The sequence below is a fragment of the Siniperca chuatsi genome, linkage group LG16 (genome assembly GCF_020085105.1).
Source record: "Siniperca chuatsi isolate FFG_IHB_CAS linkage group LG16, ASM2008510v1, whole genome shotgun sequence".
NCBI lineage: Eukaryota > Metazoa > Chordata > Actinopteri > Centrarchiformes > Sinipercidae > Siniperca > Siniperca chuatsi.
The window spans coordinates 23,080,822-23,096,984 of NC_058057.1; the positions used below are offsets into that span (position 1 = coordinate 23,080,822).

The 16,163-nt window shown below is 39.1% G+C and overlaps 1 protein-coding gene across 6 annotated transcripts in view; it reads left to right on the forward strand.

Moving 5' to 3' along the window:
* Positions 1-16,163, forward strand: part of tbc1d32 (TBC1 domain family, member 32) — an 83,581-nt gene that overhangs the window by 21,409 nt on the left and 46,009 nt on the right. For all 6 annotated transcript variants that reach the window (XM_044168923.1, XM_044168919.1, XM_044168922.1 and 3 more), the window contains exons 20-23: positions 1,732-1,819; positions 2,698-2,816; positions 5,534-5,653; positions 5,915-6,003. In XM_044168923.1, the coding sequence (XP_044024858.1) occupies positions 1,732-1,819; positions 2,698-2,816; positions 5,534-5,653; positions 5,915-6,003 (416 nt within the window). The remainder of the gene's footprint in view (positions 1-1,731; positions 1,820-2,697; positions 2,817-5,533; positions 5,654-5,914; positions 6,004-16,163) is intronic.

The window sequence follows — 16,163 nt, forward strand, 5'->3', positions numbered from 1 at the left end:
CCAATGCACACATTTAGGTGTTTGTTTGTTTTTTTAACCTTTATTTAGAGACTTTTGGTTCATGGAGCCAAATGCTCTTTTACAGCAATGCCCTGCTCCACACATACACACTTACACACAGTCACACCTGGAAGCTGCCCAATCCAACTGCAGTTAGTCACTGAAAGGCCCCAGTGGAGCAGTTTGGGGATCAAATGACTTGCTCAAGGGCATCTCAACTATGGTACTGAGGGAGCAGCACTACGTATTCCCTTCTCCACCTGTTTCCAATCCTGCAATCCAACAAGTGCTGACTTTGCAAGAGCTGCTGTAAAATACTACTACTGAGTACTAAGTACTAACTCCAGATGTTGCTAGAATTATTTAGTTGCAAAAGCACTTGTAGCAGATTTCAAGTTGAAATGTAAGATGGTCAGATAAGGCTATTGTTCCACCTTCATATGAATCAAACCAGTCAGACCAGTGTGACTTTTACAAAGCACTGGACTTTAGTGCAGAAGTGCTGATAAGTGCTGATAATGATAGAGTTGGATGGAACTGTTTCATTACCTTTATGGAAGCCCTGGAATAATTAACTTTGGCAGTGGTTCGTTTTTGAATCCTCCTTGATAGCATCAATGTGCCAAAGTCTTATCATGCTGTTCAAGTGATTCTTTACCACATGGACTTGAGCCACACCAGGATTAGGAATAAAGTCAGTCATTGCACACATATTGTTGCATCAAGTACATTTATTTATTGAATTAAAATGTAAAAAAAAAAAAAAAAGTTTTCATTTCTTTTGTAGAAACACATCTTTGGCCATAGATCATACAGTATAATTGTTTTTGTTTAACATACATAGATATAAGTTAGAGTTGTGTGAATTCTGAAGTTTAATCACTGATGAGACAAAAAAGAGAAAAAGGTGAGCATTAGACCCTGCAAAAAAACCATCTACATTTGAAATTTAGATGGTGTTGTATTTCTAGGCTTTTGTATTCTATAATGTCCTATCCTGCAGAACATAATCTATCTTAAAAACCTTTATTCATTCTGTTCGCCTGCCATCGGTATCCCTAATTCATTCTGCAGAAGATGTGGTAATTTGTTGCCCCTACTCCTTCTCAAGGCCACAGTCATATTTCCTGAAGACTGTTTAGTATTCACCAGTAGCCTGGAGGCTGCTACATACACTCCCACACTGCGTTTAATTTATTAATCTCTGGACTCATACGGACACATATGCCTTACATACATAGTATTGTCCATGATTCATATTGTAGAGAGACACACACACACACACACACACACACACACACACACTCTCACTCAGTCTTACTACAAACCTTCGCTAATCCCCTATGGGCTTAATTTACTGCCATTGTTTACGCACTCTTGTAATTGCTTCTCTCATTTGGCATTTCACTTTAATTATGGAATGTAATTATATTTAGTCTATTTTTAGTTGTGACATTGTGTTGTAATTAATGAAGGGACTGCACACTCAAAAATCAATGTAGTTTATTACAATGGGGGAAAATCAAATTGCAAATTATGTAGTGCCTTTTTAGTATTCTAGCTGTGTCATAGCAGAGTTTGCATACTGAATCACAAACGCTTTTTTTCTACATTAATCCTTTATTTGTCTATCCTGTCCTCACCTCTTATTCATTTTGGATTTATATAAGAAAAAACTAAAGAAATAAAGTACTGAAATATTTTTGGGGTTTCTGTGTGTGTTTTCTGTAGGTGAGCCGCTGTGAGAAGTTTGGATACGGGGTAATGGTGACACAGGTGGCAGCAACTGCTCCAGGGGTGGTGGCTTTGCATAGTTCAGGTACTAAAGCACTTACTTGCACAAACAAACAATTACCAGCTGGTATGCTTAAGGCTTGTATTCCAAGTTGTTTTTGTCTAGTCGACATGTAGTATATCAGGCATCAAGCAACCGAGGGGAGCAACATCTTTGTCAAATTGTTTGTGATGGGATAAGTGGATGAAGAAAGAACAAGATGAGGCGTTAACTGTCACATTTTTGTAAGGATTAAGACAGTATGTTATTGATATTTGGGCAGCTGTCTGACAGGAAGTGTAAATCAGATTTTAATGTTAACATTTACAAGTAGCATAGTAAATCATATCTGAATACATTCCACATATCAGGTTAATGCTCGGTAGAAAGGAGGCATAGATAGTGGCATACAACAATTACAATTTGTAAGTGTAAAATTTAAATTGTAGATTTGGAATTGTCAAATTGTAATAGTTGGGGCATCCGGGTAGCTGAATGGTTAAGACGTACACCGTATAATCATAATTTCCACAGTTTGAATCTGGCTGGCAACCATGTTATATCTATCTCTCTCTCTCTCGCTCGCTCGCTCTCTCGCTCTCTCGCTCTCTCGCTCTCTCTCTCTCTCCATATTTTCTGTCTGTTTCCTGTCAACAAAAGCTAAAATGTAATATCTGAGTTATCCTATTTTTTTTTAACATCTTTTGAATGTTCCTGTATTAAAACATTTAAAGATAAAAAAAAAATGGAAAGCAGATATCAGTTTTGCATGATAAAATAATAGATCTTTAACACTTAAAATCTCAATTGTACTCCTGCCAAATACAATCTTACAATTCCAAGCTTACAAAATAAAGTTTGTCAATTTAGAATTTCTGCATACAAATCCATATTGAAACCACTGGCTTGATGTTGTGTTGCAGGTTTTGTCCGGGCACTGGTGGTAGAGCTGTGGTCTGTTCTTGAGTGTGGCAGTGAAGATATCAAGGTGGTCCGTCCCAAGCCCACACCCATGGACCCCATAGACAGGAGCTGCCTCAAGGTGGTCTGTGTGTGTGTGTGAGTGAGAGAGTAAACTGCCATTTTATACCAGACTATGTTCTGAAATAAGATTAAACTGAATTGACTGAGCTTGAACTGATACACGCATGGTTACATTTCCAGTCATTCAGGACTGTAGTCATAGTTTACTCTGTGTATCTGTGGAAAAAGTGAGAGTGAGAATGATTCCTCCTTGTAAATAGCTGTATGTTTAGATTTGGTACAAGTCTGGGCAGAAACTTAATTTTCAGGTTCAGTCTAGGACAGGCTCAAACTTTCATTTGAAGCTCTAGTGTGTATCTGTATGTGTGTGTCTGATGCTGGCCTCTGACAGGAGCCAAGTCGTCTCTCTCAGTGAAACTAGCCAAGTGAATACATACAGCCAGCGAAGTGTGAACTGTGCCCTGCCACTGGTGACTTTAAAGCCTGCCTTATCAGTGGGTCAGCTGCCAGGTTACATACAGTCAGACCTTCAAGTCCATCCCAGCCAGCACATGGCAACAGAGGCCCAGAACTGAGTTTGTGTTGGAAACAGATAAACATATGTTAAAAATATGTGATGACGTTTTGTGCCTTGACCTCGGTTAGAATGTCATGGGAATTTTCTGAAATAAAGGGAATTCAACGAGAACAGCTCTTTCTGAGATTTATTGCAATATAAACAGACATTTGCAAATGGATTCTCCGCCAGTTTAGTTGTATTCAAATCATACAGTCTCATGCGTCCCAAAACATTTGTTTCTTTTAGAGACACTTGCCTTTTAATTGATACACAGCTATCCAACTGCACAATTTCATTGCAAACTCGATGAGGCTGTGGAAAACCACCCTTGAGGCCAATGGCAAGCCACTTGCACAAGTATCCATCAAATGTGGCATATACCAAGGAGATGCTCTGAACCCCCTCAGCCGAATAATCAACAAGACTGGCTATGGATACCGACTCAGGAATGGGGCCACCATCAGTCACCTCCTCTACATGGATGACATCAAGCTATATGCTAAGAGCGAGCAGGACATCGACTGATCCACACCACCAGGATCTACAGCTGTGACATTGGGATGTCATTTGGGCTTGAGAAGTGCAGTCGAATGGTGACAAAGCGAGGGAAGGTAGTCCACACAGAAGGGGTCTCACTCCCAGAAGGAACAATAGCAGACATTGAGGATGGTTACAAGTACCTTGGAATACCACAGGCAAATGGCAACCTCGAAGAGGTAACAAGGAAAACAGCAACTGCCAAATACCTCCAACAAGTAAGGCAAGTCCTAAGAAGTCAGCTCAATGGCAAGAACAAGGCCCAGGTAATAAGGAGCTACGCCCTGCCAGTGATCAGATACCCTGCGGTAATAATAAGGTGGCCAAAGGAAGAGATACAGACCACAGACGTTAAGACGCAAAAGCTCCTCACCCTGAACACCAGAGCAATAGAGGCCCAGATCTACCACACCAGACAAGACCCAAGGTGTAAGCTGTGCAAAGAGGCCCCTGAGACAATCCAGGGTGTAAGATGCTGGCAGGGAAAGCATACATGGAGCGCCATAACCAAGTGGCTGGCATAGTGTACAGGAACATCTGCACGGAGTATGGACTGGAAACCCCGAGGTCAAAGTGGGAAACACCTCCAAAGGTGGTAGAGAATGACCGAGCCAAGATCCTGTGGGACTTCCAGATTCAGACTGACAGAATGGTAATGGCGAACCAGCCTGACATCGTGGTGGTGGACAAACAGCAGAGGAAAGCCGTTGTGGTTGACGTGGCAATACCAAGTGATGGCAACATCAGGAAAAAGGAACATGAGAAACTGGAGAAATACCAAGGGCTCAGAGAAGAGCTGGAGAAGGCCTGGAAGGTAAAGGCAACAGTGGTGCCCGTGGTCATCGGAGCACTCGGGGCAGTGACCCCCAAACTGGAGGAGTGGCTACAGCAGATCCCTGGAAGAACACCAGACATCTCGGTCCAGAAGAGTGCAGTACTAGGAACAGCAAAGATAGTGCGCAGAACCCTCAAGCTCCCAGGCCTCTGGCAGAGGACCCGAGCTCGAAGGATGAGACCACCCGCAGAGGGTGTAGGACGAAGTTTTTTTTGTTTTTGTTTTTTTTTTTATAACACACTGTTCTCCTTGATCCAGTGATGAGAGCAGGGGGTCTTCCTGTGGTTTATTATTCTTCAGGCTACTGTTCTGTTCACATGTTCAGATGTAATTTCATGGTGTAAGTGCGCACATCTCGCATATTTTTATTTCCCTAACATTTTTTTCATGTTCACTTTGTTTTTGCATCATTTTAAATTTTCATCATGGACAAAATACACTGTGAATTTCTGGGTATCAACACCACTGGCTTTTTCTTTTATCTTTCTATCTCTCTAGTATTTTATTTAAAGGTTTATCAATCCCTTGATAGGTATTTCTAAAAACACACACATTATGACAAAAAAACACATTAAAATACAAACAAATAGATGGCACAAATTACATTAAGAATACAATAAAAGTTGATTAAATCTTGATGAAAATCATCTGATCACCAATGACTACATACCCGATCACTCTTCAAAAACAGTTTCAACTTTAATTTAAAATGATCCCAGTTATCATCAATTGTGAGTTTAGTTCTAATTTCACTCTTTGCCCCTGTTTTTCTTGCTTGTTTGTTTTACTGCTTTCTCTAACCCTCTAATTGTCTTTCTGTCTGTCTTACTTTCTGTCTCTTCAGTCCTTCCTATCATTGGTCAACCTGCTCTCCTCCTCCCAATCGGTGTGGGAGCTGCTGGGCCGGCAGCCTCTAGCCAACAAGAGTGAATACACCCTGAGAGAGACGCCAACCTCCATTCCTGTGAGTGTTTTTCACACTGTGTAGTCTAGACTTCATGCAATGCCTCTTTCAGCCATTTGAGGGCATGTTTGCACTTTTTATTTTGCCTTCAACCACCACCCACACATTTGTTTTACCTCGCAAAGTCCTCCTCCTAAACTCCCAGTACACTGAGGCTGATGTACATTTGTCACCTTACACATTGTAAATATCTACACTGTTTTTTATTTTTGCACCCTAACTGCTGTATTCCTTTTCACAGCCTCTCATTTCACTCCACAGGATTTGATTGACAGGCTGATTGCTGTGAATTCAGATGCGAAGATTAATTCCCTGTTCCACTATGAACAGTCTCACACATTCGGCCTGAGGTGAGATTGATATTTCTTTTCATATTACTTAACATCAGTGGGGAAGCAAAAGGTATCAGATTAGCACCTGGTGGCTGCACACACACATGCATATACACACACACACACACACACACACACACACACACACACACACAGGTACACACACAGGTACACACACATACACATATGCACACTTTAGCCTCTAGCAATAGCAGACTGACATGGTTCTTTATACTTTGATTACCCAGGATTGAAAGGCTGATGAAAGGATTTCTCTGGATAAGAGAGAAATAAGCTGGGCTGTGTGTGTGTGTGTGTGTGTGTGTGTGTATTTCTGTATTTATGAAGAACAGACATAACAAGTGAGAAGGGTGGTTAAGGGGGCAAAGAAGTTCCTCTAAAATGAAAAGCTGTCTTCAGTTTTGAGTTGAGGTTAAAATTAGGGGTAGGGTTGCAGTACAAGTTAAAGTTAATACTGTACTGTGAAAATGACAATAGAAAAGGATTTAATAATATCTGTCTGAGAAAGTTGCATATTGTAGCTTAAAGGTTAGGTTAGCTTTATTGTTAAGGTAAATGTGCTACAGACTACAAATGGCTAAAAATGTGTTTAAGGGAGATATGATGCAATCTGTGCAGGAAAATGTTTTCATTTTTACATACACAGGTACATATGTGTCTTGGTTGTGCTTTGGTGGCAGCTGTGCATTCCTTTGCCTTTCTAAAGGCTTTCTGAATCACAATACCTTTTGACTTGTTTGGAGCCTTGCTGACTCACTCACTCTGTCTGTGCCTGTCAGTCAGCCCACTCCTATTAACATCCAGAAGTCAAGTGAAAGGAACAAGACGCTCTATTCCGTTACCACCCAGACAGATGGATTAACTGACAAACTCTCACTCTGTGCCTCCCTGTGGGTCACTAAATGTGCTAAATGTAGCATTTTACTATCAATAAGTCATGTCATACCATGTTAATTTTGAGGTATTGGTATAATTTCCTTAAACCAACAACTTCTGAGTAAATGTCTGAAAGTTCCACACAGCTTGATTTCAGTTCAGTTTCATTCTTTATTGGCCTACATTCAGAATAAACAGAACAAAAACAAATAACAAACCTTGAATTAAAAATTAAGTTGCTGAAAAGGCCTTAAAATTAGCAAAATATATCAAATACAGTGATAAGAGATGAATTTAATTTCCAGTTATTGTTTTTGCCATCATGTTGATTGATTGATTGTGTTCAAAATCACTTCACCATAGAGCTTTACATACTGTTGTATTGCTACTGCATTATATACTGTTTCTGTGGGGGTGCTGCTCTACAATACACACCCACATGACCAATGTGAACTCGAACGTAAAAAAAAACACCCATCCTTTTTAACAACGCATCACCCACAATACAATGGTGCCTGTTTTCATTTGATTTTCTGATTATCCATAGCCTGAAGGCATATGGCAACATGGTACTATATAGGGATAGGGCTTTATTGATCCCAGAGGGAGAAATAAAAAGCATATAGAGAGAACAGAGTGCAAAAATAGATAGAAATGGTTATGAAGGTTGTGTTGTTGTGTGCAAGCATATGTCTAAGTATATAGTATAGTATTTAGGTATGTAATTATATAATACATATAATTATGTCAGTAAAATCGCATGGCAGGTATTAAAATATATTTACAATAGGTAATTAAGATCTCCAATAAACATATTAACAATCACCTTGCATGGTGCCATCGGGTGTGTGTGTGTATATGTGTGTGTGGGTGAATTAGAGGCAAATTGTAAAGCACTTTGGATAAAGGTGATACATAAATGCAATTTCCATTTAACAAAACAATAAATAAGTAATATGAATTGCACTTACAGTGTCCCACGACCTGACTGCCGGTCAAGTCATGAAACTTTGTTTCAAATCCTAAACCTGCAATAATTTTTAAAAATTTTTTTGGCCACTTGGACAAGTTGTGAACACAACATTGACATCACTTTTTAAGTTGATATGGCAAACTTGTTAGCAACAAGTTGCTTATTTACACATCCAGCAGTTACTGAGCAACATTAGCATTCATTTGAAGTCATGTTTGCCAAGAAGCCAGAAACATAAGTCCAGTATTCACTCTCCTTTTAGCTCTGTTTTTGGACTCGACCAACTCCAGAGGAAAATATCTGCCTCTTCAGCTGCTAAATGCTCCACTTTGTTCACCAGATAGTTGCTAACTCAGTCAGTCTGCTGTTTGGTGCTGGGAAGACAGTGTACAGTGGGTTTTTAGAGCTTACAGCTGCCTGCTGCAGCTGAAAACGACTTGTTTGCGACCAGACAGCTAAACAGTGAGCTGAAACTCGCTATAAAGCTCCGTAAAGCCGAGGGGGCTGCAGATTCAAGTGATAATTCTCAGTAGGTTCATCAGTACGAGCAACCCTTTTCACATTGTTATTTCATACATTGTTATTATAAAATATCTGTTATAGCAGCTTTAAGTATTTATTCATTAAGTATTTCTTCATAATGTTAAATATTAGAGACAGCACAGGCACAAATCTCTTATGTGAAATAACCAACACGTTGTGTTCATGTAGGACCCCATCACTCACAGTAACAGACAATTGCAGTGTGGCAAATATACAGATATGTACACCCAGCAAGCTGACTCAGGTTGATGTCACTACAGCAGGAGGGTGGGGGTGTATTCTATAGTCTGATGGCAGCTGGCAGGAGAGACCTGTTGCAGTTATTGTTACAGCATTGTTACTGTTGCTGCTTAAGGATGCTGTGGAGAGGGGGTGTAGAGGACGCTTCACCACAGACCAGTAAAACATGCAGAAGTTTTGCACACACTTAAGAAGCTAACCCATCACAGGAAGTAGAGCTAGCTGTTGCCATTCATGCATTGGATCATTGTCCTGACACATGTATCTATTGCATTATGAAGTAGCTCATATATGAACTACTCTGGTGCAAAGTTCATGTTTTATTTGATTTTCAAATATCAACAGCGTGACTGTTGTAGTTTGAGTTGGCCCAATTTGTATTTACTTGAGAACAGCACCCCCTGCAGCTTAAAGGTCAGTAAAGCTCTGCATTTCATCACACTGTTTAATTACAAAGTGACGGAGTGACTTTGATTTATTTTTCTGTGACTGTCGACAAGGAAGGGAATCGATTGTTAGTACAAAATGTTAAAGAGGCCTTATTATCTTGACAACATGATTAAAAACAAGATCATTGACCCCGCACTGGTCTACCTCAGGGTCAAACAATCACACATAATATGCATTGTTTTTAATAATGCAGCGATGATAAATTATTTTTATTATATTTATTTTCAATCTTTCTGTACTTTAACAAAGCAGTGTGCCTTGAATTTTTTTTTAGGGGAAATCTATTCCCTTCCTTGTGGATAGTATTAACATTATAGTTTTAACCTACCCAAGCATCAAGAGCACCTGCTTGTGTTTCGTAACTGTCAGATCCAAGTAGCTCTTCCTCCACTGTGCCATTATTTTTCTGTTTGTTTATTTGACACTGGATCATTTGTATTAAACAGAATTACAGGTAGCATTAAAAAGTTATTAAGTTTGACTCTCTGAAACCCGCCAATACTCTTACCAGATGCTTGGTATTACAGATTTTGCTTATATCTTTGTATTTTCCACTGAGACATTAAGTTGGTTAGAAAAAAGAACTCTTATTAAGCTGACAACCAAACGCCTGTCTGATTAAGAGACTCTGAGTTCTTTGTGTATATATCACTGATAAATAGATGGCACAAAAATTGCAGGTAGGACCAGAATTTTATTTTATTTTTTAACTTATTTTGTTCAGAGCTCAGTAATAGCAAAAAATGCCATTATTCTTGACTGCACGATTATTCTAACAAGCACATTTTGCATTGTTTCAGAGCGCATGTATTCATGATGTTTAAATTTGTTTGAAGATGAATCTCACTGTGGACAAACCTTCACTTTGGCTCTCTGTAAACCTTGGCTTCACCTCAGGTCAAACGCAGCCAGCCACACAATGCGAGCTTGTGTGTTTATATTACCACAGTAGACGAGGGAGTGAGGGGACTTTAATTTGCACAGGTGTGATCTATCACATTTGCCGCATAATGAATAATAGATAACAGCTCCAGGTTATTCTTCTATTGGAATGTGTTTTTTCCTGAATGTCTGTATTTTGACTTTTTGTTTGTTTAATTTGACAAAACAAAGTGTAGAAACTGAGCAAAACTCATGCTTAGAAAGATCCTTTAAAGGTCCAGAGTGTAGGATTTAGTGGCATCTAGCGGTGAAAATGCAGTTTGCAACCATTTGAATAACGCTCGCTTCACCTTCCCCTTCCAAGCGTGTAGAAGAAACTATGGTGGCTGTTATCTCACGAAAAACGCGAACGGCCCTATGTAGATGCAGTGCTTGGTCTGTCCGTTCTGGGCTACTGTAGAAACATGACGGCCTCTGTGGAAGGGGACCCGCTCCCTCTGTAGATATAAAGGGCTTATTCTAAGGTAATGAAAACCCAACGATTATTATTTTCAGGCGATTATAGGCCACAGACGTTACAAAAAGCTTACTTATACAAAATACATACTTATAAATATTATATTCCATTTCTGCCAATAGTGCCTCCTAAATGTTACATACTAGAAATGTAATTGTGAGAAATATGCTCCTTGGTGTATTTTAAACTATGGAGGCATCTCCATTTTTAGTAGCTGCATATTTGTTCCCTGCCACTCTGTTTTGTACTGTAGGTGCTTATATTCTGCGTGGCATCAACTTGTTCAAGTCTGAACTCTGGCGTTATTCTATATTTTTTTTATATTGTCAACAAATCTCTCAATACTTTTTGACTTTCCTACCTTGTCTGTGGCACTCAGCTCTAAGACCATTGGTTTCTACTGAAGACATAAATCTTTTAAAATGGGTCACAAATGTATAGGCTCAGTAATTTCCTAAAACAGCTGGGCACTGCAGTTTTTAGCAAACGTTACTCAAACGGGAGTAAACAGTGCATTTGTTGGGTGCTATTTTCAGCTGTGGATTTATACAATTTAATGCACAGTGAGCATTTATGGCAACATGACGATGTATCTGGAATTGACTCAAAATAAACTGCAGTGCCCATGTTCACTATAATGATTGAATACGTCACCCAACAACAATGGAGCTCTATGGCACAGAGGAATAAGATATATTAATACACAGTATTACTTGTTAGTAGGATCAGTTCATTGTTGTTTTTTTTCATGGGATTTGTTGACACAAAACATAGAATATTGCTAACCCTATCCTTTAAGCAGCCATCAGGATAATTAAAGCAGTTTGAAACCAGCCCTGGACTACACACCAGTAGTGGAAGAATGTACCAACTTTTGTTTCTTTATAGGCTCTAAAACTTTTCTAATGCAGGTTTAATCACCAGCACCACTGTCAAGCAAACATGCACTGAGCATTCCTGAAGTGCATCCCCCTTGAAAAAGAAGCCACAATTTCCACCCCTCTTGATCTTCACAAGCTAATGAGAGCTAAAATCCCTCAGCCCTTTCCTTGTTGCTAAAAGCCTCTTTGTTGTCATGGCAACCAGCTCTCTTTCCCCCCCGTTTTTCCCCCTGTCTGAATTGTTTGGATGCTTTTATTCTACTTTCTCTGCTATCGATGGCTCTGAACATGTCAAGCGTGTGTGCTGGTGCAGAACCTCATACATGATTTGATTAGATTTTCTTTTTATTTTGCATGTCAGCAGCAAAAGCCTCACTAAGCACGGCAAACATTATCATGAATATGGTCATACTACTTTAAAAATATACCAGCAATGAGACAAGGAAGGAAGTGTTGTTGGGAGTTGTATTCAGTGTTAAGGCCCAAATGAAGCTTCTAATTGATCTTTGTAGACACACAGCTTGTGGGCTTTTCATACTGCTACCTGGATATGTGCGGATCATTAATTAAACTTAATTGTTTTCATTTGTAAATAGTGATGTAGTTGCCAATGTTGTCTCTATTTGTACTATATAAGCGGAACTTGCAAACTGTTTTTGGGGATGTACTAGTATTTGGCATTTCCACAAACATACTGGAAAGGATTCCTTCTTATTTCCAGAGATTTTTTTTGCATTACTGCACCTTTTAATGATTTTATGATTGATTTAAGCAGGCCCTCCTGACTGTCAATGATATAATTACTGTTTTTGATTGGTTTATACATAAGTCCTCTTATGCATGTGGGCACATCATTAAGGGAGTAATCATCTGTCATAAATGGGTGTTTCAAAGCAAGTCTTTCAACATAAGATAAAGTGAGTTGTAGTCCTTGTCAGCATGAATGACAACAACTTAATCTCTAAGGTGAGATGGAATCTTAACTGTCCAGCCTCTGTGTTTGCCTTTGTGTCCTCACGTAGAAAGTGAATAGATGTCTTAATTTCCAAAAAGGGCATAAAAACTCTGAAATAATGTGGAGCAATGAAATTTAACATGATCCTTCAGTTACTCTCCTGGTCTCTTTTTTAATTTAAAAACAATTTATGCCAAATTAGTAGTGCTGCCCCACTGTGCTACGTTGTCTTTTTAATTAGCCTTTACGAATTAACCACATCAGGGTGTTTGGCATCCTATGGAGTTAACTGCATTTTTAATTGTGCCGAGCCATTCAAATTGTCATGGCAATAATACCTTGCTGACCACATACTATGATTAGCTAGTTAGAAGCAAACAAAAAACACCAAATTTGTCAGCTTTAGTTGCTGTGATCCCTTAAAACAGCATTTTTGCTGGAATATGCCTCGAATATGGCTGTCAGAGGGTGTGTTACTGTAGGTCGCTGGAGAGCTGTCTATACCTGGGACCATCCTGGGAAGCAAAGTTTGGAAGCGGTCTGTTCATAAAACTGACACCTTTGGTTTACAACCTTCAAAAGTTAATAAATGAAATATAACTGAAATGATTAGTCATATAATTAAGTTGATTGACAGAAAATGAATCTGAAAATTTTATAGTTTTTAAGTTTTTATAATTGATTTAATAAATAAAAATTCCAAACATTCAGTAGTTCCAGTGTCTGTGCTGATTCCTTATGTCACAGCACAGGTAGTACTGGTAAAATGTTTTGTTAGGTCTAGGGAATTGAATTACTGTTAAGTCTTATGGCTGTATCAGCAACTAACAGACCTCTACAAACACTGAATGCCTTGATTGCCAACAAGAAGAAAGGATGCAGGCCTTACCTGAACCCTGGTGAGCACTACTTCGTTTCCGTTGCTGCTCCACTTGTTTTCTGCAGCGTCGCTCACTCGACTGCGTGGCTGGGGTCAGCCTGCTCCGATCCTCTTCTGGGTTTACAAACCGTGGACTGAGCTCAGCGTTGGTTTCTGTTCATTTGGGTTAACAAATGGACGCAGACCGAAACTAAACCAAAATACTATAGGGCTCACGGTCATCATTCATTGTCCATCACACTCTCAACTGTCTGCAGCATGATATGAATATTTGCTGGTTTTCTTAATCTTCTAGTAAGTCAGTAAACTGAATATCTTTGGTTTTTGACTGTTGGTTGGACAAAACAAGCAATTTTATTATGTCATCTTAGGCTCAGCAGATTCATTGACACTGAAAATAATCCTTAGTTGTACTCATAGAATGAAAATTCCTACAGGTAACAAAATTACCACTGCTGTTTTAATAAGGTTGCCAATACGCTGCCATTCAGAACAGCTAGACATTTGAAAAGACCTCTGATTGGACAGTCAGTCTTCACCCTACTTGAGAAAAGAAGCCTATCAAAGAGACAAACTGGAAGCAGGCCTGGTTCTCTATTGCTTTATTTCAAACAGAGAGAGGTCAGAAGGCCTGACAGACTCTCAGCCTCTTGCTGTGCTGCTGTCAGAATGATTGAGTAGAGTTGTCAGTCAAAAAGGAGTCCAAGCAACTGCCCGGCACATCGGGAAATGAAACAGCTGCTTAAAAGAAGAGATGTGTTTCACGAGGACTAACACACACCAAACAACATGCAGAACTCAACACTACCTTGTATGTCAGTACAAGACCACACACTATTAGAAACTGAAATGACATTTTGTGAAAAACAGGAAAGAGTTGTTTTAAACAACCTTTTAAATATATAAAAATAACCCTGACATTTCTGTTCATTTCATTGTGCATTTATTGTTTTTAAGCCTTAATTTACCTCCATTTTTCAAAATAATAGCAGTGATAATGTAGAAGGAAATCAACTTGGTCGCATACATAAAACTGTCTAAAATGAAGTAATATCATACTACGCACTTGCAAAGTAGGAGTAAAACAGGGTTTTTTTTCTAATGAAAAGACTTGCATGACCTTAAGCATCATCTGCAGAAAACATCAAAAGATGGTCTGAGACTATGTTATCGATTAAGATCAAACAGAAACAGTTGAATCATCCTAACGATGTTTTGTTGCTTTGCCTGTATTAAGGCTGCCCCCATTTAGTCTATTAGCTGAATGGGTGTTTATGGTCTTAGTCAACTAATGGGCTTTCTACAAATAATTGGCAATTAGTCTTTATTCATTACTGGAAATAGATAATCACATTGCTGATAGTCACACAATATTATATAATGTATAATATTTGTGTTGTGTGATGTGAGTCTGGAAGATACTGCAATAAAATCATTACCTGTTTCGAGGACTACATTTAAAGAAATACTATAGTTTAACATTTTGGGAAATTTGCTTTCTTGCCGAGAGTTAGATGAGAAGATCAATACCACTCATGTCTGTGCGCTAAGTATGATGCTTGAGTCAGGGCTGGATTATCTTAGCCTAGTATAAAGACTAGAAGCGGGGGGGGGGACAACTACTGTAGCATGTTTAATGTGTTTATATCTTGTTTGTTTACGTACACAAACAGAAATGTAAATATGTGAAAAACGTGCTGTGACTCCCTGGAGTCATGGTATCACTGTGAGGTCAGATTAACTGTTGTTGGTAAAGAGATAGTTACAGCATGTAACTCAGTATAAAACCACCAACTTTTACATTTCTCTTTGTATACAGATTCAAAACAAGATAAAACATGCAACTTGGTGAGCTTTAGAGGTGCTGGTTGGTGGATTTTGTTTTTTAACTTTGAAAGACACGCTAGCTATTTGCTCCTGCTTTCAGTCTTTACCCTAAGCTTGCTTCCTGGCTCTAGCTCCATACTTAACGCACTACCATGAGAAGAAAGCGAATAAGGCATTTTCCACATTGTGAAACTAGTCCTTTAAACCTAAAGTTTAAGTGTAAAAAATTCCAAAAGAGACAGGGGAACATTTAAAAACATCCCCATACATAGACACTCCTTCTCACTGGCCTTATCAAAAGTGTGAATAATGGGTTAAATGAGACTGACATAGCCCATCTGGCATCATTGATATGATGAAAAGACCTATTTGATAGATACCTGATATTTAAAAGACCAGTTTTGCCAAATTAATTGCAGGGGTAAAGTGTAGAGCAGGCAGACAATAAACATAGAACTAGATTATGATAAATGCTGCACATCGTGACTCACATATGGGACCTTTCTAATAAGCACTTAAATGCAGTCTAAATTCAGATAGCTCTGGTGCTGATGGGAGGGGGTCGTGGGGGAGTGAAATTTTGTCTTGGGACACCTTGTTCACCCTTGTTCCCTTTGGAGTTTTATGTTTATTCCATCTATACAATTTCTTCAAAATACAAAAATTGCTACTAATAAAACTGTGACCAGTAGTGACGCTGAAGTTAAAAAGTCACTGATGCATAATCAAAAGCTTGTGTGAAGCTTTTCCTCTCTACAGGTATTGGACTATACAAAACAGAGAGCTAAAACACACTGTAGTGTCTCAAAATGCTGCTGGAGCTTAACAGCCTGCTTGAGCCTGGTGTCATTACCAGCAACTGAAAATGAACCATGAAGCTTTCCCCAAGGGTTCCTACTTAACAAAGCTTACAATTTGCTATGGCGAGCTGGTGGGGAAAAAGTGTTGACTGATCCAACACTTGCAGACATACAAGGCCAGGGGAAACAGACAAGTCCAAATGGGCTCTTTGTCTGCATGGTTCTGCCTTGCTGTACAGTATGTACTACATTACAGTCAAACTGCGCAGTGCTGCTGCTCTGCTACAGTATCTCAAAATGCCCGTCCTCTCTGTATTTTGACGTCTTGTTTGT